General features: G+C 49.9%; 1 protein-coding gene across 1 annotated transcript; it reads right to left on the bottom strand.

The window, feature by feature from the left end:
- Window positions 1–2,193: 2,193 nt before the first annotated feature.
- Window positions 2,194–12,877, bottom strand: Cops8 (COP9 signalosome subunit 8). Its single transcript, XM_004637342.2, has 8 exons — window positions 12,662–12,877; window positions 11,623–11,693; window positions 9,857–9,905; window positions 8,622–8,754; window positions 6,085–6,192; window positions 4,410–4,472; window positions 3,520–3,567; window positions 2,194–2,890 (listed from the first exon to the last, which is right to left on the bottom strand). Exons 1-8 carry the CDS (start codon window positions 12,863–12,865, stop codon window positions 2,811–2,813), a joined length of 756 nt encoding a protein of 251 aa, XP_004637399.2. The 5' UTR covers window positions 12,866–12,877; the 3' UTR covers window positions 2,194–2,810.
- Between the last annotated feature and the right edge of the window lie 8,618 nt (window positions 12,878–21,495).

The raw sequence follows: 21,495 nt of genomic DNA, 5'->3' as shown, positions 1-21,495 counted from the left end.
CAGCCCTCCTTTCTGTGGCTCTCTTGCTTCAGCTCTCCGCTCCTTGCTGCTTTTAAGGCTCACTGCCGGGCTCCAGCCTCACAGCTCTTGGCACACCTGTGAGCCTCAAAGTACTTTAATCCCTCAGACTTCAACTGCCACACCTGTGTCAGCCAATTGTCTCTGTGTGACACTGGGCCTGTGGCAGGGTGCTGATGGGCAGCTGCTCATGTCAGAAATCCCCCTTTGTCCCCATGGTCTCAGAGCTTGTTCCCTAGGTGGGTTGCAAAATGCTACTTTGCACCTTATGGGGTCGAATTCTTCCATAAAGAACTTTCCATTAGCCACTTGAGCACCTTTCCAGTTTATTCTGTTCCTCTGGAGATTACCGGAGTAGCAATCTGGTATTTCAAAGGAGGACATATGGGTTAGGGAGTGACATGAAGCACTCACCCTCCCTTCCTGTGCAATGAGGCAGGTGTCATGGTCTGTCCAGCTGTCCCCACAAAGCCTCAAGCCGGGATAGGGTGATGGGCTTCTAGTGTTTGTGACTAACTCATGACCCGACACTGGGATTACAGTGTGAGAGCTGCTGGGATTATAGGACGAGCGCTACCCTGGCACTGGGGCAGACAGCCTGGACGCAGCACAAAGAGGGGAGAGAGGCCTGCTTTTTGTCTGCTGCTGCTCCTGCCCTTTTGTTCTTGCTGCTTTGCTTTTTGTGCCGCCATTAACTGTGCCCTCTACCATGTGCCACTCGGCCTTTGAGCCAGCTGTATATGGACTGAAACATCCACAAACTGTCAGCTCAATAAACCCTTCCTCCCTTATTCTAGGTGTTGGGTATTTTATCCCAGCAACAAAAAAAGTAACCAAGACAATAGGTTATCTTGATGTAGTTAAGAAGGTAAACATGTAATTTTTCAAGCTCAAACTGTCTAATTTTTGGCCAGTGAGAACTCAAGTCAGCTTCTCTACAGCCTTCTGACAGAAGCCTGGGTCTTGACATTTCTTCAATGTGAACATCAGGTACAGTGTCACCTTGTAGATTTATTGTCCTGGACCAAGTATTCACTACTGTACGAACTTCTTATTCCTTTTATCTAAAAATGGAATTTAGGCACCACAATTAGTAGTAGTGCTGGTTTTTATTTCTGAGATATAGTTGTTTCCAGTTGGCTAGAGATAAGAAATAGGTACTGTTTACAAAGAATAAATCATATAGTCTCAAGGTCAGATTTAAGATTACTCACATCTAAAGATGTTACATAATCACTAACTATTCTAGAACATTCTTTTGATGATATGAGATTATCTTGTACAATTAACTGCAAAATCATACTTGGTAGTCAAGACTTCTTTCTCTACGTAGGTCGGTCTTCCTGCTCTCTGGAGAAGCACTGCTGTCTCTGGTCTACCTTTCCACTGTCACTCTCTGAAACAGAGCAGCCGTGTGTGCGCCCGTCACCGCAGTCATGCTCTCACTCCTGAGCCACTACACGAGCACCCCAGAATTTCTGTCGTTACTCACATCCTGTTAGTGCCCAGAGGTCCCCACCCATGATGGTAACAGAGCATGTGACACAGTTTATTTGAACAGTCCCCCAATCCCAGTCTGCCAGGCATTCGTTTGTTCTTAATGTGGAAGTTCAAAACTGGCTACTGACCTTCTGGCTTCTTAAAGTCTTGCTTCTTCATTTGTGAAATAAGTTTACATAATTTTACTCATCAGAATTAAATGAAATAGGAAAGATATTTCCACATATGCTTTCAAAAATGAATGAAACAGTAAATATCATTAATAAAATGAATGAAAACATAAATTATGTATCACTGCCAGACTCATGAGATCATTTCCATTTGATTAAAAAATTCTTACTCTGAAACGCAGAGACAAACTAGAAGTGTATTCACAGAAAAACCAAGACAGTGAAATTTCTAGAAACCACCTCAGATGACAGTTCAAAAATTCAATTAAATATTTATTGAACAAATGCAGAATAAATGATCTAAGGGGTACCTTAATCTAAAAATACAGTGACTTCAAACATTCAGGGGTCTGTCACACAAAGAATGAAGACTTGTTCAGCACTTCTTCAACAGGCAGAACTTGAAACAGAAGCAACCAACGGGCCACGGAGGCCGACATGGCATCCCTCGGCTTATTAGCTTCCTTCCGCACACTGTGCATCCCACGTACCATCCTGTCCTCCGCAAGGACAGGGTAGGACTTAACACTTCTCATGAACACCCTAAGTGGCACCATCGTGGTGAGCCCACCTCTGCTAGCAATGGATGTGTTCATACTACTGGAAAGAACCGTGACGCTAACACACTGGTCTACTCAAGAAACGTCCGTTTGCTCTTCAGCTACATGTGACTACTCTACCTAGCAGTTCTCAGGAGGCAGGGACCCCAGTGTGCCCACCTCCCAAGGGTGGATCACGCTCCAGCAATTCAGGTGCTACTCGGGACAGTCCCTCGCCAGCCGCACAAGCAGCACCACCAGGGCCCACTCAGGCATGGGCAGGAGTGCGGCATGCACCGGGCAAGAGAGCTTACTCCTAGGTCAGCAGAGAATGTAAACCGCCTGCGTAATACTGACAGTGCCAAACTGTTACATATTAAAAAATGACAACTGCCTCAACTACTCAGCATAATGCTTAAGGACAAAATATATATAATATACTTTATATTATATATTCATTTTATCACATATTCCGTAAGGAAAGCTGAGGTGCTTAATCCATCCAGTAAATTGAAAATAAAAGCTTTACATGTCTCCATCTGTCCGTGTACAGGGCGCTGTGGGTGGCCCGAACCCAGCGATGTCAGTTCTCCAGGAAAGCCACATAGTCGGTCAGCCTCGCCAGCTGCTGCTCGTTGGGGATCGGCGGGACTGGGGCAGGCTCTGCGGGTCCACAGAGAGCTCTAGTGAGACACTACGCAGCAGGGCTGGGTCCTGCCACCGCTGCTCTAATGCCTTCCATTTGAACAAGGTCATTTCTTAGATCTGATCTTAGACACCTTTGAAACTGTCAATTTTTGAATTATTAGCTTCTTTCCCCACATCACACGTTCTAGACTTAACCTTTTGGAAACGAATCCTACTTTTAGGAGCATGGTTTTCTTTAACTGCACAAAAAACAAAATGATACTGTCATGGAAGTACCCTACATGAAAGCTCAAAACACACCGTATAGGAACAGTCTCTTTTACAAGACTGTGGCTCTTCTCAGAGAAGTCCCTACCCATGGAGTGACCCAGGAGAAGGCTGCACCAGCAGTCAGAGCCCCAGGATCACATTCTCAGGAGCCACCCCCTCGCACACCGGTGCCACACCAGCCTGGATGCAGCCTGTTCTCATAGGGGCCAGGCATGGCAGGGCCCCAAGGGATGGTACGCAGGTGCTGCCATGGGGTGGGCTATGGGGCAGCCCCCAGTTTTAGGTTATAACTGGGTGTATATTGTAAACTTCTTATAAACACACCATACAAAAGAAATGACAAACAATGGGTCACTTAAAATATGAAAACGTACCTGACAGGGGAATAATTCTATTAAAGGAAACATCCAGGGCGCCTGCAACTAAAAGAAAGGCATAATTCAATCAGCCTTCGCAAGGCCGCCTGCAGAGCAGCACTTCACGCGGCACCACCGGCCACCTAGCTCTCATCTCCTGCCTCATGAGCAGTCTTCCCTTAGCTGCCAGCACAGCCTGGTCGAGTCCCGGTCCTGCTGCCCGTGCACCCTCACAGGGCTGAGTGCTGCAGCGGCACTGGGAGGCAGCCACTTACACCAAGGGACACACCAGGGCCTGTCGGCTCTGAAGGCCTGACAGGAAGGGGCAAGAAGGGGAAGAGACACCAGCAAGTAGCAGCAGGCGTGGCTCGCTTCTGTGCTCAAGACAGGCTTGGCCACCCGCTTACAAGACCAGCACTTAGGAGGCCGAGACAGGATGATCTAAGTTCTAGGGTACCCTGACTGCAGTGTGAGACATCTCAAACCACAATACAAGCCCCCCGGAAAATTCAAAAGATAGCAGGGCTAGGGGTTTGAATTGAAAAAGCAGGGCCAAGTCCCAGGGCAAGAGCAGTTAATATTGTGAAAGCGAGTCACGGAAAAGTGCCTGTATGAGTCACGTACAAGGGACAGCTGGATATGAATCTTTAAAGGCCAGTCGTTTAGACCTTAAGAAGAAATGGCTCCATAAATAAAATGATGGTAGATTACACAACAAAAATTAAGAATAAGGACCATGAAGGACCAACATACCGGGGTCTTGCATTTCAGCCCCAAGTGCCCACATTCTGCATATTTAAAATGTGAGACACTTCCGCTGTGCTAGCGTAGTAACAAAATGGTCCAAGTGAAAGGCAGGAATCCCTCAGCGGTTGGTACTACAGAAATGGGTACAGAGCGCCCCCTACCTGGCTTTCGGGGTAGAACCATTCTTGTGGTGGAGTCCGCTTGCCATCCTTGCTCCAAGATACCTAGAGGTGGATTTCACAGAAGGGTGGAGAAATGACATCAGTGCGTGAGCTCCTCAGTCTGTCCGCACACTGTTTACTCACGAGACAGACAGCATTAGGTCCATCTGTCATGGACAGTGCTACTAATGGAATATGGACAGCATTGGAGAACATGTAAATTGATTTTTGCAATACACTAGTCTCTGTTTCATGGGTTTCCAAAAATATTAATCTAAATTATTGTGTATTTTTTTGTTATATTGCAGTGTTTTGTGGTAGTGTACAGTACTGTATATGTATTAATATGTGCAATATTTATGGTTTTAATATTTGCCTAAAATTTTAAAAATACATAAAAACATTGAAAATGTTAATTCTAACATTAAAATATTAAATCAAAATAAAACACTGTTCACAGTGTATATTTCTTAGCAGATGAATACATACTATACTGTAAGTATATGTATGCTGTTAAAATTACGTAGGTTTACAAGTTTAGAAAATGATTAAGAACATTAGAAGTGTTTCTAAAAAGCTGAAATAAATATGGTGCTGCTACTTGGCTGACTTCCACGTCTCCTGGGCTGTCTGACGTGCCCTCCGCGGTCTGCGAGGGCCCCCACAGTCCTGTGCACACCAAGCTCCACTGCACCGTCAGGCTGCTGTGATCACTAACAGCGGTAAGCTTTTCATAAAGTATTCAAAAATCAGTTTATTAAGCCCGATGTAAGGAAACTGCATGACATGTTATAATTCCACAAGCACTAATGGGATGACAGGCGTCTCCACGGAGACCCTTTTATGTAACCATGTGGCTCTCCGAAGCAGGACATACAACTTTCATCTAAAGGTGGAAAAACGAAGTTAGGGAATTCCAGTGGCGTTTCCCAGGTCCCATGGCTAGCGTGGAGGATTAGTTGTGTGACCAGGACTTACACCAGGCTGCTAAGATCACCCGATCTCAGGGATGTACCTGAGAGAGGACCGACCTTAACAGGCAAAGCAAATGTCCAAGCAGGTGGCAGTATGATTCACATCAGAATGTCAGGGCTGGGTCGAGGCTGAGGGGCAGAGCAGATCCTTGGCATGCACCAGGCCTTGCTTCTGTCCCCAAAAACTCCCTCTGAAGAAAAGCTCCATCCCCCCATTCTCTTAGGTGTCTAACACCGTGAGGGCCTAGAGACCTAAGAACAAGAGGTGGTGCACTGTGGAGCTCAGATTTTGGTTTGAGAATCCAAATGTCAATCACCCTAGTAGCACAATGCAACCAGATAAACAATACTCTAGAGTGGGGTGGCGGTGCACAGGCTCCTGGGGTGTGAGCAAGGAATACTGAGAAAAACTGGGGCTGAACAGGGATGTGTGGCCGAGACTTTGTCCAGTAAGATGAAACGGCCTGTGAACATGGGCAGTGAGGTTGATAAAGCTGTGCTCTGCTAACCAGTAGAGCAGACATCACATATCTGATCAGGAGGTGCCCGCTGTCCAAAACCCCTGGGGATGCCGCGCAGTGCTGCGGGTCCCCTTCCCCCAAAGCAAACACAACTCAGTTCCTAAACTTGCACTTAGCAGTGCGCCATGGGAACCTGTCTGCACCTGTCTTTCGGGTCCCTGTGAGTAAAAGCCAAAGTACCTTTCACAGCCTCTTCTACAGGAAGTCCAACAAAGGCCGCAAAGTCATCAGCGATGATGGAGGTGTACGCTTGGGAGACCAGGGCAAAGGCACGCCGCCGAGTCGCATCTTACGGGAAGGGGAGGGGACAACACAGTGGGCGTGTTAAGAACAGTTCATGACACTGCTTCAATAGACTGCATCAGCTCACAGACATACCTGGACGCGCCTGGCACATTCAGAGGCCCAGGTAATGCTAGCAAAAGAGAAAGACACGTTTCCCGAGGCCAGACAGCGGTCAAAGTTACAAAGGTAGGAAACAGTTAATACATGCAAGACTTCAACCCTAAGAAAATTTAACTTAAATATAGCACTGGTTAATCTTGTCAGCTTGACTGGCCTGAGAGATAAGCGGAGGTCAGTGCAGCACACTCCTGGGTGCAGCTGGGTGGTCCCAGGGCTGTCACCTTGGGGACTGGCCTGACTGGCTCCATACCTTTACTCTGCAACTTCTGTGGTCTGTTTCTGGGCTGCCCTGAGGTGGGCAGCTTGCTTCGCCAGGTGCTGCCGCCACGATTCTACCTTGGAGTCGGCTGCCCCTGGGCTGAACCTCGAGTTCAATCGTGTAGTGAGACCCTACACACCCTGTACTAAATACACTAAAAAAAGCCAAACTAAGGCACTCTTTCTAATTTTCCAAGCCTGCATCCAACTCTAGCCTTCTTTTGAGCTCAAAATCCTAAGTTCCAACCCTGAGTGGTCAATTCCAGAAAGAGGCTGTTGGCCAGCAGCCATAAGAACTCTTCCCTAGAAAAGGCACTTGGGAGCTCGCACTTGGGAGCTCACAGAGCCACATGAAGGAAATTCAGGAATACTGAGGAGGCAGCTCCCTCGGACCCCAGCAGCCCTCCTCTGGTCCGTAGTACACCAGGAGGCAGCTCCCTCGGACCCCAGTAGCCCTCCTCTAGTCTGTAATACACCAGGAGGCAGGTCCCTCGGACCCCGGCAGCCCTCTTCTGGTCCATAGTACACCAGGAGGCAGCTCCCTCGGACCCTGGAAGCCCTCCTCTGGTCCATAACACAAGGTTTCTCTGTCTAGCTGCCAGCACACTTGGGAAATAACCTGGATTTGACTTACTGTACTAGGTAGGCAAGATCACAGTTGAAACCTTCCCGGGGCTTCTAGTTTATTGTTCCATGCTGGACACCACTCCTCTTTGCTAACATTCCTGGGTGTGTTTATAAACTCGTCACAGCACTGAAGTCCAAGACTAGCTTACCCGCTCTAAGCTCATGGCATCACTGTTTATGCTTGGAAGGGGACGAACCACCCTTTAGCACCAGTGGCACACTTGGGGGTGCAGAGAATAAGCTTGCTCCTGATACATGCACCAAATGGTGCCCGACCCTTGCCTAGGCTTCAGCTTTCTTTTTTAATCCCCCACAACAACCTCAGACTTTACTTTCCCTTCATGTCCCACTAAGCCTGACATCCTTCAGGTCTCAGGGGCCTGAGACCTGACTCAGGTCATGACTGCTCTTCCTTCCAACCCAGCTAAGCAGACCCTATAGCACCCTACAGGCATCCTGGAAGGCTACAGTCAAGGAGAGGAGCTGAAGGAAGGGAGGTGTGCACCTCATAAGCCATGCTTGGTTGGCAAGCCTGCGACATTAACCACATTTACTTTAGTTCAAATATCCTGCTCAGATTTCTAGAGTAGGGAGTAGAATAGAAGTGAGGGGCGGAGAAGACCATAAGGGTCAAAGAGCAGCAGAAAGCGCTAGAGCTCAAAAACAGAGCATGCAGGGAGGCAGAAGCAGGCTGCAAAGGAAATAGGAGCAAAGCCTGGCATCCCCAGCATCAGTGGGAGGGAGGCTACTTTGAGCCACTGGTGACCCCAGTCATGTAGTCTGTGACCTCAGGGAGGCAGGCATTCCCATGCCAGTTTGGAAGGTGGCTAACACAGCCATCGCCATCACCCGACACAGGTGCCAGCTGAACCCAGAACAATTCTCAGTGAGAACAGAGACCCAACACAATGGCAACTCTGCTACTTGCAATACTTTGGTGCCTTTCCTCACGGAGAACGCCCGCTGGCAGTACGGGGACAGGAGGCAGAGCTGGCTGGTGTCCGGCATGTCCAACCCCTCTACCCACTACATGTGCTGTGTGCACGCGCGTTCGTGCGCCAGTGGCCACAGCACCACAGCTCTCTCACCTGGCAGGTGGGCTCCAAGGTCAGCACTGAGAGCAATGGTCAGGACACTCGCTTTCCCGCTCCCTGCCTCGCTCAGCGGGGTGTGTAGGCCTGGGTGAGAATGCCTACAGCCCCGGCCCATGCTGGTGTCCAGTTCCCTCTCCAGCATCTCTTCAGTTTTGCCACCTTCGATGTTCTAAATTTCTAATGGAACCAATGGGTGGCATGGGAACTCACACCTGTACCTCCCATTGCACAAGCTGGCAGGAATGTGTTAAAATTCACACAAATTTTTTACCATTTCAGCACTTAGGGAACAGGTCTAGCCCAGTGCAATTCTTGACCGCACAGAAACACTACCTCTGAGCGCTTCCATGATTGGCTGCACCGTCTCAGACCACTGGTGGGCGTTGATGGTTGCATAGATCCCAGGGAAATCTCTCTGCCAGATTCTCTGTCCTACTGACCAAATCCCTCCAAGTTCAGAATTTGCCTGCAATAAACATTATTGCCTTTGAAGGTATTCACTCTGTAATTTATCAATGACTCAATGTTAAAACAAAATACAGCATATGACACAGTAAAACTTGTTAGCTCTATTGTGAAGGACACAATGCAATTACTTCATCTATTACCAAAAGTTTTTACATGCTGCAAGCAGTAGTTGCATTTATTTTCCTCACATATATTTAGTATGTGTATCTAGGGCAAAAGCAAACTGATTAACAGCTGCCAGCCAGCCTAAGATGTCATACACGATAGCCTCTCTAAGTAGGGGTTTTGGTTGTTGTTTCTTAGCATTACTGCAGAGCGCACCCGGGTCTGAGGTCGATCCCAGACCTGGTTTTCTGAGAGGCTGTGAGTTTCCCAGATGGCCTCCAAGTTGTGGTACTTCGGCCTCAGCCTCCCAGGTGGCCGATGTGACAGCTGTGTATCTCTCTGAGCTTGGCTATCACTCTGTTTTATTAATCAAGTAAATTAAGGAATCTTCTAACTTTACTAAACCTAGTATCAGGGAAGAGATTATCACTTAAAATTCAACATGTGCTTAGTTCTGTGGTATAAGAAACTTTCACAGCTCACTGCATCTAATCTTCCACCCAAAATAAGAAAACTAAGATTCTAATTAGCAAAACGATTTTAATGCTCTGAATGTTCATGTCAAAAATATTCTGAGAGGGGCCGGGGAGATGGCTCAGTAGAATAAGTGCTTCCCTGGCAAGCGCCAAGGGCCTGAGTTCTATCCCCTTACCAGTTTTAAGATAAGTACCACTTATAGGGAACTGCATAATCATTTGAAAATGCCCACCACTCTGCTACTGCCACCTGCCCTACACTTAAACTAGCTCATCTGTTATCTGGTGGAGTCCTGCTTCGAAGACCCACCTCACAAAATCTGACCAGAAATGGCCGGGCATGCATTTGTTGCTATCCCACAGAAATTTAACCTTCTGGTTATAAAAATCTAACAATGTAAACACTAGTTTAATGATACACTAGTTTTCTTTTACATAGAAAACAGGAATGCTTGCAAGGCTGCTGCGTTAATGACACTACTACATTAAAGCAAAAAAATGTATTGAAAGAATACTTACAGATTTTATAGCAGGGGGTATTCTTTTCCAAAGATATCTTGCATTATTCCTAATTTATATAAAGAACAGTCAATTAGAAAATTTTCTAAGTCCCAGTGCAAACATGCAGAAATAAACTATAAAATACAGTTTGTGATACAGAGTAAAAGTTAGTTTTATCTGAGTTAGTTCTGGGAAAATTCAGGGGGTTTTTCCAGGCAAGAAGACATGGACTATATTTACCAAAGTCATTCTGCAACTTTTACTCAATTCTCATAATGAACTCACTCAGGTACGTGAAACAAATGCACGTGCTTAGGAAGCTCTAGCACTTCCTGATGAAATAAGATACAGTGAATGGTGACACTGAAAAATATCACAGCTAAGCCCTCTGTCACTGATTCCCATCAAGACCCTCCCCTGTGCCTTGGACCATTGATGCCACCGCTGCTGCCACTTGCTGAAGCCGTTCTGGGTCTTCTTCCGTAAGCACCTGCAGCTGCGCCCTTACAGCCGCCCTGATGTCTTGAATCAATTCAAAATGTTTCTCCTTAACGGTCATTTTGGTTTTGGGGAAGAGCTCGGAGGCGAGAAGTGCCAGATCCCGTGGGCAAGGCGGATGGAGGCCACAATGCGTTACAAGCTGCGTTTCCACTGGGTGGCAGCTGGCAGCAGCCATCATCATATTTTTAACAAAATTTGCGAACACGCTCCTAACAAAGGCTTTCCAAAAACACTGCAGACAGGGATAAGAACGAAGGGGATGAACAACAACGTCTCTCACTGCAATCCCTCTGCAACTGTACGCCTCCACGTGTGTCCTGATTGGCCCCTTGAAGGGCCTTTCCTCCCAGGAAGCACAGAGCCCTGAAAACTTCCAACATGGGAGGTTCTGAGAGACGGGAACATAGATGATAACTGCCTTACAAAAACTGGAACAATGAAAACCTCAGTGTCACTATTGAAAACATCAAAAATTTGTAAGAACTTGAAACAAAATTTTATCAGGAAGCACTGATAGGACCTCGGCCTGCCAGAGACTCTTTTAACATAGTTGTTTCCTGACTTTTCCCAGAGAACAAGCACAGAAAACAAACAAACCCTTCTAAGAAATCTCACATATGTTGGTAATAAATTTATCTTGGTTTTCTCAATCTTCCTTTTCATCTAGTGACCATAAGTAAACTGATTAACAACTCATAGACAGGCTAAGCTGTCACACATGACGGCCTCTCTAAGTAGATGGTTTATATTTTGGCAATACTTTGGAGTGCATCCAGGCTTGAGGTGAACCCCAGACCTTATTTGGTGAAAATTTAAAAAATACTGATACTGCAGTCTCTCATGTCAAACTAAAATTCTTAAAATGTACATAAAACAAATATATTTTAAAGTAACAGCATAATCATAATTCATTTTAACAGGAAATAGATGTAACAGGTATCACAATAAAAACAACTCAAGGGGCCAGGGAAATAGCTTGGTGGTCTAAATGCCTGCCCGGCAAATGCAAGGATCGAGGTTTGATCCCTCCTACTGCATGCTGTGACAGCCCCTAAACCAGGCGCGGTGGTGCACACCTGTAATCCCAGCGCTGGGGAGGCTGAGACAGGAGGATCACTACAAGTCCAAGCTGTGCAGTGAGACCCTGTACCAAATAAATAAATACATAAAAGATTAAAAACACAGCCCATGGAGCCTGTGCTGTGGGATCTGCTTCCAATTACAACGATCTCTATGTGACCCTAAGGAGCTGCTGCTCAGAGCATCAGATTGCAGGTACTCACATGTCATTGTGGAGCAGATACAACGCGAGAAGCTGGCCATACACTGGGGGCGTGGCAATTCCTCCAGGAGCCTAAGAGGCCAAGGGTAAGAGAAAAATCCATTTACTCTTTTTCTTTCATTGAAACAGTATTCTATTAACAACAATTTAAAAAGTAAGCCCATCTTATATGCTATTTTAGCTACAACAACAGCTCTGAGAAACACCAAACACTAAAACTCAGAGTACTAAATTTCGAACTGTGATTAGCAGTTAATCTCTCCGCTCTCCATTTCATCATAGACGCACAAGAGTAATCAAATGAAGCTCCTTTGCTCGTTCTCAGAGTTATGCACTTACGTAATTTCACTATGTCAGGAAACAAACCCTCAACAGATTACTAAAACCTTATGACTCTGGGTATTATATCAAGCATGCTAAATATCTACAACATAAGTGGCGGGAAAACACCACAGCTGAGTGACAAAGGCGCCTCTCTCCCCGTGCAATTTTAATTCACTTAGAAAAGACCTAAAGGTCTGTTAGCGAGCCGCTGCTTCCCGCCGTCGTCTCCTCTAACTGCACGAACGTCGTGATGGCTTAAGCGCCGATGAAATTTTAACAGCTGCCTAATACACCCTCTCAGCTATCATATTACAAACGAAAGGCCAAGCTCGCTTGATGACGACACTACGAGGCTAAGAAGGGTTTTCCGAGCCAAAAAGTGTTCCTTCTCGTCCTCTATGTGGGCAGGGGTGTCTGGCTGCACAAAGGCCTCTAATAACATCCACATTCCGCCTGCTCCGACCCAGACACCCGCCAGCTAAAGGCAAGCCTGGAAAACGGAGCACACTGGTAGGTGCTAAGAGCGAAGACACATAGGGACCTCGGGCCCACAGAAAACCAACCAAAACCTCCAGGTGAGCTCGGCAAGACCGGCCCGGGCTCCCCACCGCCAGCTCCCGCGTGCTTCAAGCCCTCGGGCCGTTACCCTAGAAACCGGTGCTGCCGAGCGGCTGGGGGTGCCCCGAAGTTTCTCCCAGCGCGGCACAAATGGTTACCTCGAGCTCCTGGTTCTCGCATTGATCCAGCAACTTTCTAAAACTGAAGGCACTTTCCGCCATCACCGCCACTGGCATCTTCCCGGCCAGTCTCACCACCGCGCCTTCCAGACTGCCAGACTCCAGACTGTCCCTCGGGGCGTCGCGCCCGCGATGACGTAGGAAACCAGCTCGCCAGTGAGCGCCGCCGCGCAGGCGCATCATCCGTTCTGGCGCGTCCTCAGACGTCACTGGGCCCCGGATGGGGGCGTTGGCGCTCTGGCCCGCGCTCTCGCTGCCCTGGAGGACTAGCAGGCTTCCGGCGTGAGAGCCACGGAGGAGGACGCTGGTTGGCTCAATGTGGTAGCTGGTACGAGGGTGCTCGTAACGCCGGATAGTATGAGAATAATACGTTTTCAGTAATAAAACTTGCTGTGGAGGCAGGAAGTTCTTTAAATTTTCTTGTTCATTACAGCGGGCGCCGGGCCGAGTCCCGCTCCGCGGGCCAGCCTTCCCCACCTGCGTACTCTGCGGCTCCGGCCGCGTCCCGACGCGCGTGCGCTGTGGGGACGAGCGGCGTCCTGGGGCGCCCGCTCCCCGGTGCCCGCGTCTCCGGCGCCTCCACGGCTCTGGGCCTTGTTACCCCCCGCCGCCCGGAGGGGAATTCGCGGCAGCCGCGGCGACCTTTTTCTGAACTGCAGATCGGATCTTCGTCACTGCTCAACCCCTGAGATCCGAGGTGTCGGCGCTTGCAGGGTCGAGTCCCCTAAGCGCTCCGACTGCTCCAGCGCCAACACTGTAGTGTGCATAATTTACTGAAGTATTCGTGCTCTCCCGCCCGCACCCGTAAGGAGACTTTGACTCCTCTCTAGCTGCGTAGCTCTGCGTCGTCTGGGAGACCGCAGCACTTGTAAAATGCAGGACCCCTTGGAGAAAACTGGAAAGTGCCCCCGAAGGGGATGAGTAGCCAGTGATCGCAGCGACACCGGGAGGCGGAGGCGGCGGGGGTGGGACCTGCTTAGCGACGGAAGGACGCCCAGTCTCGAATTAAGCGTAAAAGGCGGACTGGGATGCAGTTTAGTGGGAAGGCCCAGAGTTCACTCCCCATGAACGGAAAGAGCGGGCTTTTGTTTTTCCCCAATCCTTCTACAGTGCATGAAAGTTACTTAATAGTCTCTTAAGTAAAGAAAAAAGTTTAAATTATTATGGATGAATTCTACCACTCATCTTTATACTGTGCAAGGCCACTTTTAAGTCAGTCTGTAAGCACTTAACTCATGCGGGGGCACAGAAAGCCCGTAATTTGTATTTAAGCCTTGCACGGGAATGTGCTTTTTATCAGAACTATGGAAGTGCTACACCAAATGAGCTCAGCTGTTTGTATTGCGTTTCTTTGTGTGCACACATATTGCCAGTGCTCTGCGCCTTAGACTTGATTGATTGAGACGATGGAACGGAAGAAGCTGCGGTGTGCTAAGAAAGGATATGCTGAGGCAGGGTTCCGGAAACTCGCTGCGTTAACCCTGCACTTAAAGCAAGCTTGGGCTCGAGGGCAAGCGTGGCCCTGCGGGCTGCCAGCGCCAGGCTCGCTCAGCTGGGGACAGGAGAAGCTGGCCTGCTCACTCTTGGTCTTGCTGGTTGCCCACCCTTGGGTCCACGGGGAGCTCTGCGCGCCCTGCACGTTGAGCCGTGGAGGAAGGCAGAGTGCCTGTGTGTGGCCCATACACCCCCCACCCCCGCCTGAGGGACCTCCCTTATAAAACACAAGTTCTAGATAAAATTATTATGCATTTCAGAATGACAATAGCTGTCCCTGATTATTGCTGCATAATCACCGACATCTCCGCCTGGAAATGATTATATTAAGGGGGTGCTCTGGATAGGATGCAAATTAAAAACCTACACAAATTCCTCAAGAAATTGCCAACATGATAGGGTTTGCATCTTACATGTCTCCCACAGGCCCATGTGCTAAAAGCTTGTCCCCAGCTTGGTGCTGTGGGGGGCAGAGGAAACTCAGCAGCTGAGAAGTGGGAGGGGTGCTGGGAGCCCAGTCCCTTCCTCATTCGTTTGTTTTCTGGCCGTAAAGTGAGCGACCCCCACCCCCTATGCTCCCACCAAAAGCAAACCACAGACTGATATTTACAAAAATATGAGCCAAAGGAAACCCTTTTTCTGTATAAGCTGGTTATCTCTGGTATTTGTCATAGTGAAGGAAAGCTGAGTTACCTGGGAAGCTCAACTGGAAAGGGATGATAAACCATAAGTAGAGATAATTTGGATGAAAAAGAAGTACAATTTCACCAACAGGGATAAACGCTGATGGAAACATGAGACTAAGATCATCTGATGTAAATTTGAAGAGCAGGACTTTAAAGTTTGAGCATACAGTAAAAACAATAAAAACGTTTCAGTCAGTGGAAGAAATCCTACCCAGCAATTTGATCGCTTAAAGGAAAAAAATGAATCTCAAAGCTTTTCGACTGAGAGTTGGAGACCTAAGTGTGCAGCTCTTTTTCTGAATCAAAAATCTCAGTGAGGGTTTGGATACAATCTCAGGTTAGAACAGAGTTGGGGTGCCAGAGGATCAGGCTGTGCTCTGATTGCACTGGAAGGTTAATACCAAGATTTACATGCTAATTGTGTGTGCAGGTGGAGCCTCGGGAGATCATTAAGATTAAGTGAGATCCTGAGGGTGGGGCCCCTGGTGGCATCGGTGGCTTCTTAAGGACAGCAGGTGTTTCCTCACCATGATCACATGATGTCCTCCCCCATGTCATGATGCAGCAGTGGAGCCCCCACCAGACACCAAGCAAGGGCTGAGGCCACACTCCTGAACACACATCACAGGTGGTAGAATGGGCAGCCACATGACCGTCTTCAATTCCTTATTACCCAGTTCTGGGTATTTTGCTACAATACAGCAACAGAAGACAGACCAAGGATTGTTTGAAAAACAGTGAGAGGAATTTGGAAATTGGAGGCTGGGAGGTGGGGCATGTTTCTGGGGCCAGAACACAGGGAAAGAGGGCTCGGGAGGGGTGAGGGCATTTTTGGTGCCTAAGGTGCAGCCCTGGCCCAGACACAGGGGCAAAGAACAGCAGGGAATCCAGGACTGTGGTGGCGGATATTGAACTTTAAGTTGTTACTGTCCTGTGTTGCAATCACTTTGTACCCCCAAACTGGAATAATAGAAGAAAATGGAAATGCTATGGTAAAGGACAGCGATCTCAGGAAATGGCGCTCAGAAGAGATCAAGTCTGGGCAGAAATGAGAGCAACAAAAATAGGCGGCAGTTGGACCCTGTGCCCTCGAGACACTGGCAGGGTGACCAGTTCGGTGCCTCTCTCACCTGTGGGGTGAGGGATAGACTCAGAGTGTGCAGGGAAATGTGGGCCCCAGCCCAAGGCTGCGGTCTTCTACCCCATGCCCCCACCCCTGCACCTGGTTTGGGCTCTGTTTGCTACCTCTTAAAATCTGCCATGTGTGCCCCTGAGAACTTCAGCCACCTAGGAAGGAAGCGCTCAGGATGTGAAGCCTGTGGGGCTTGGCTCCCTCCCACCCATTCGGCATGGGCTGCCACTTGGTCTAGGACCACAACTGCTGTGGCTGGGCCTGACACCATGCAGTGGATGCGACCCACATCATGAAGGAAAACCACGCAGGGCGGAGGGAATACTTCCAACACTGCTGGTAGGAATGGGAATCAGTACGGTCTCTGTGGAAACTGGTGTGGAGATTATTCACTAAGAATTGAGCTGTTGTAGATGAACCAGCTATAGCTCTTCTTGTTATATGCCAGAAAGGTTTAAGGTCAGCGCCCATAGAGCTGCCTGCACGCCATAGTTACTGTAATGCCATATACGATGGCCAGGATGGGGAAGCAGCCAACGTGCCCATCCACTGAGGAATGGATGAATAAATCGTAGCATTTACACACACAACGGAGTATTGTTGGGCCATACAATACACCTGGATCTTGTCCTTTCCAGAAAAAAGGACAAGATGGATCTGCAGGTCGTCAAGCCGAGTGAAAGAAGCCAGACTCAGAAAGTCTAACGCTACTTGTTCTCCATAATGTGTGGAATCAAAGAACATGGCAGAAAATGAGAACGGAGGATGTTAGGCAAAGGGAGGGGAGAAGGGGAAAGTCAGGGTGTGGAGTGGGGGTGGTGGGGCCATGGATGCCATAGAACTATCTCATACGCTATGAGACTCCCTCAGAGCATATGCTGCTGGGGAGGGGCGGCAATGGGTGAAGAGGGGGTGATTATGCGTTATGATTTGCGCTGTGATGTCTCCCGAAAACCTCATGCAGTCCTGGAGTTTTAGATTAAGATTCAGGATGCAGGATTACTAAATCAGCCCACTGATTGGTTTGGCGCCACCTAATCCCAGAAGTCTGGATAAAAGGGGCAAAAAGACACCGTCAAGGTCCCTTATTGCTTTTGCTGTTTTCTGCTGCTGTAAACTGGTGTCCTCTGGCATGTGTCACTGCGTTGGAGCCAGCTAAGTATGGATTGAAGTTTCTACAAACTTTGAGCCAAGTTGGTATAGTAGTGCATGCCTATAATCCCAGCATTTAGGAGGCTGAGGTAGAAGGATTGCTGGGAGTTTGAGGCCAGCCTTGGCTACGCAGTGAGATCCTGTCTCAAAATACAAATAAGATCTGTGAGCCAAATAAACCTTTCCTCCTTTAACTTTGAGTGTTGGGTATTTTGTGATACCCAGTGAGAAAAGTAATTAAGACATTATGTAAATGGACAAATTTGCCGAAATGAAACCCATCAGTCTCTGTAACCAATACACCCTATCAAAAAGTGGGGGGAAATGAAAGCACATATAAAGAAAGAAGAAACCCTAAGGGGCACTCCCAGGAGCGTCCCTGCTGCCCATGAAGCTGCTTGTAAAGCTGTAGTGGGGGGTTGCTGGGCAGCATGAGGCAGGCAGGGAGAGAGTAGAAGGCGAGCCTGTGTCACAATGACGCCACTGTCCTATGGACACACCCACTGTGTAAGTCTGGCTGTGGTGGGAAACGGGAGACAACTGGATCGAGCAATTGTGGAGGACCTGATAAGCTCTCTGCAGAGGTGAAGGCAAGAGGCTGGCAAGCGGCAGAGGGTATTACCCAGGAGCCCAGCGTGAGCTCCGTGCCACCTGTAGGTGCGGGGGTGCCCAGGATGGGGCTCCCCTCTGCGGACCCAACTGGGTCTGAGATGGGGCTGGAGAGAGCCGCTCTGTGCACAAGTGCTTATGCACACATCTTGGTCGCTTTCTCTCTCAATGCAGTGCTCGACAGCAGTGCTCAACAGCAACCGAGTCCAGGAGGAGAGGTCTGTCATGGCTCCTGGTTTAGAAGCAGCAGTCCATGCAGGGCAGGCAGCATGCATGAGGGCCGGACAGAGGAGAGCTGCTCACCTCAGGGTGCACAGGAAGCAGGGAGCGGGAAGGAGCGGTGTGAAATGCACCCCCTCACTGCTGCAGTGACTGCCTCCTCTGGCCGGGCTCTACCTCCTCACGACTGTCAGCTATAGAAGCCTTGCAGTTCAGTGACAGCCAGAGCCCTGCCTGGAGCACACAAAGCTCTTTAGGGACATCTAGGGATAAACCATAGCACAAGGCAATTATGTGAAACTTGGCAAGGACAGAGCCCGTGGGGTTGGAGCTGCAGCCTGCTCCTTGCTGCTCTTTCTAGCCAGCTCCATAGCAGCTCCACTCCAGGGTAGGGGGTTCATCTTCCAGACCAGGATGAGGGCATCTTTGGTGGGGGAGGGTACAGGCCTGCTCTATCCTCTCCAGCTCCAGGGCGGGGTGCCAGAGTCATAGCCCAGACCTTCAGTCCAGGGGCAGGGAGCTTGGCTCTGAGCACGTGAGATCCCGGTGTCCACTGCAGCAAGAGTCTGTATGAAAACAAATTCCGGGGGGAGGGTGCGGGGGAAGTCAGTGTCCAGAGCTGCTGAAATACACTGCCGAGAAAGTGTGCACTTAACCCAGCCATCCAGCTTAGGCCACCGGAAAAGGAGAGCCAGAAGATGGATGGGAACAATGAGGATGAGCTGCAGCAGAAGAGAGGAAGAAATGAAAGTGACAGAGACAAGCAAAACTGAGGTGTAGGCTGGGCGTGGTGGTGCGCGCCTGCAATCCCAGCGCCTAGGGGCCTGAAAATAGGAGGACCACTATGAGTCTGAGCTGTGCAGTGAGACTGTAGTGAGACACTGTAGACCTAGTACTAAATACATTTAAAAAAATTAAAATAAATAAAGTAAAAATAATCCCATGCATGTTTTATCAGGTCATAGTGCAAGGAAATAGACATTTATAGCAAGAGAAACCACAGAAAGTATATAAACACATGGAAGTCAAACGATAACCATGAATAAGCAACAGGTCGCAAAAGAAATCCAATACTTTCTACAACCAAATGATAATGCAAATACAATAAAATAGAACCTATGGGCCACAATAAGAGTAGTTCTAAAATGGAAAATCGTAATTGGGAATGGCCACATCAGAAAAAGAAAGAGCCCAAACAGTAGCATAGTAAACAGGAAACGAGCTGACCGGTGTTTCTTTGAGAAGGTGAAAGGCCTCGCTTGGCAGGCTGAGTGTCAGGGCGAGGTGGCCGGTCTGCTGAGTGGCGAGGGCCAGAGTGATGGGACAGGATGGCCTGGTCCGTGCCCGGCGGCCTTCCCCGCTTAGCTGCCAACTCTCCTCCTCTGCCAGCGTTGGCTCGCACGCTCCTGCTTGCTTTGTGCCTGCGTCCACCTGGGACCTGGTGACCTCAGGCTGACCCTCAGAGCCCCATGTGCACACACTCGGCAGAGAGCTGTGTGTCCCCTGTGATTTCTTGGTCGGAGTGTCCCCGGGGAAGCTTACGTTAGCACCACTTCCAGCGACTGTGAGCCTCCTCCTGAGTGACTTCCTTGCAATCCCCCGGCCACTTGCCTTGCCTGTACTACGTGACTGATAAACCTGATCAAAGGGGTGAGTTCTTCTTCCCTGGAAATGAGCTGGGGTTGGAGGTGCTCCGAGGAAAGTCAATACCCAGTGAGACAAGAAACGTAAGACTTCTGGGGACCAAGACACGGCTCACCGTGTGGTAAGCAGAAGCCGTCCTGCATTCCCCGTGCAACATAGCACAGCCTTCGAGCGTCTGGGATTGGAGCCCTGCACTGACCCCTGACCGCGGGCAAGATGCGGCCCGCGCTGTCCCGCTTGTGCCCCTGCAGAGCCCAGGTAACGACCGCGGTGCCCCGAAGGCTGTTGCGCGCAGCGAATTAGCTTAGTTGAGTTTGGTGCACGCACAAGTGGGTATCAGGGCTCCGGAAGCCTCTCGACCGAGCCCGGGGGGACGGCCCGTGGCCTTCTTGCTACTGGGTATTAAGAAATGCCTTTTCAACCTTTGACAGTGGCAGGCGAGTCTTACACTTAGCTTTTTGTGGAAGGCATTCACAGCTTTCTGTCCCTCAAAGGGGAGCGAACAGCCGAGCCAGACAGCACCTCCGCAGACCTCGGTGCTATCAGGAAGCCCCAGCAGGGGGCGCTGCGTCACCACATAGGCGCGCTGCCCGCCCGGGGCTGCAGGCCTGACCCGCGTGGGGCAGCTGAACTTTTCATTCTCTTTATTTTTCAGCTAAGAGCAGTCAAGTTTCCCCCGCAGGCCCCGCTGAGCCCGTACCAGCTGAGCGGCCCGAGCGCGGGTCCTGTGTGCGGGTCAGCCCCTGCTGGGCAGGCTCCTGGAGAGGCGTGGAGGGCAGGGTCACTTGTGGGTGACACACGGGCCGGAAAGGGGACGCTGCATGGAGCAGCGATCAGACCCTGGCCTAAGAGACGGAGGCCCTTAGCCACACACGGCTCTCGTGAGCTTCCCAGCGTCCTGGGAAGCTGATGGGTCTAGGAGAGAGGCCAGGAGGGCCCAGCTCAGCTGCGGGGCGCCAGGGTTCGGGGTCCTGGAGGAGTGGGTCTCGAGCGTGGAGGAGACTGCACTCCGTTTGATGAAACGTTTACTCAACTTCCGCCCCAGCATCATCTCCAGCAATCCTGCAATCAGCAGATGAAGAAGCAAGGCTCAGAGAGGTTCGATGGCAAGCTCAGAGCCACACAGCTGTAGACACGGATTTGCACTTGGAGCCGTCCTGCCCCAAGGCCCGTGTGAGTGGCAGCATTGTGCAGAGACGGGGTGGGGGTCCCAACACCAGCGAATGCACTCTCACTCCTGCGAGGCCCAGAACCTTGACGACAGACAGCAGAGGCAGCCTGGGCAGGCTTTCTGCCCAGCTCACGGGTGGCTTGTGAGGCCTCCGGGCAAGTCCGCAGCTTCGGGGGACTCCTGATCCCTAGCTGGTTGTGCACATGGGAGACTTGCTGCGTTGCCCTGCGCCACCCTTCCCTCCCCCAGGGCAGCTCCACTGTCTCCTTAGCCATCTACTGTGTCCTGGGCCCTGTACTGAGTTTGGGGTGCAGCAGGGAGTAGATCTGGTCTGGCCCCCAAATAACCCTGGTTCCCACTAGGGAGTCCTCTGGGTGTCCTGGAATTGACTGTGCACCTGTAGTGATGGTGAAATGACAAAGGACCCCCAAATGAAGCAGATGACAGGGGACACATGGGACCCCACATTCTGTCTCTGGAGTCCTGAGAATCTGTCTCCAGTCTCTCATGAGGCTGCAGTTCCCTTCCCCAAGGGACTCTAGGGCCTTGGGGCTGGCAGGGGCCGCTCCTTGCAGGGGGTGCTGGCCTCCCTTGGGTCTCCCCAGTGACCCTGGCACAGAGCTGTTCATGGAATGTCACTGCAGGAGCGAGCACACAGAGGCCAGGTGGGGGCTTTCTGTCCCAGACAGCGAAGGGGACACCTGTA

Source organism: Octodon degus, unplaced genomic scaffold (assembly GCF_000260255.1).
Source record: "Octodon degus isolate 3935 unplaced genomic scaffold, OctDeg1.0 scaffold00089, whole genome shotgun sequence".
Classification (NCBI taxonomy): domain Eukaryota; kingdom Metazoa; phylum Chordata; class Mammalia; order Rodentia; family Octodontidae; genus Octodon; species Octodon degus.
Note: the sequence above shows the minus strand (reverse complement) of the source record. Positions and strands in the feature narration are given on the sequence as shown.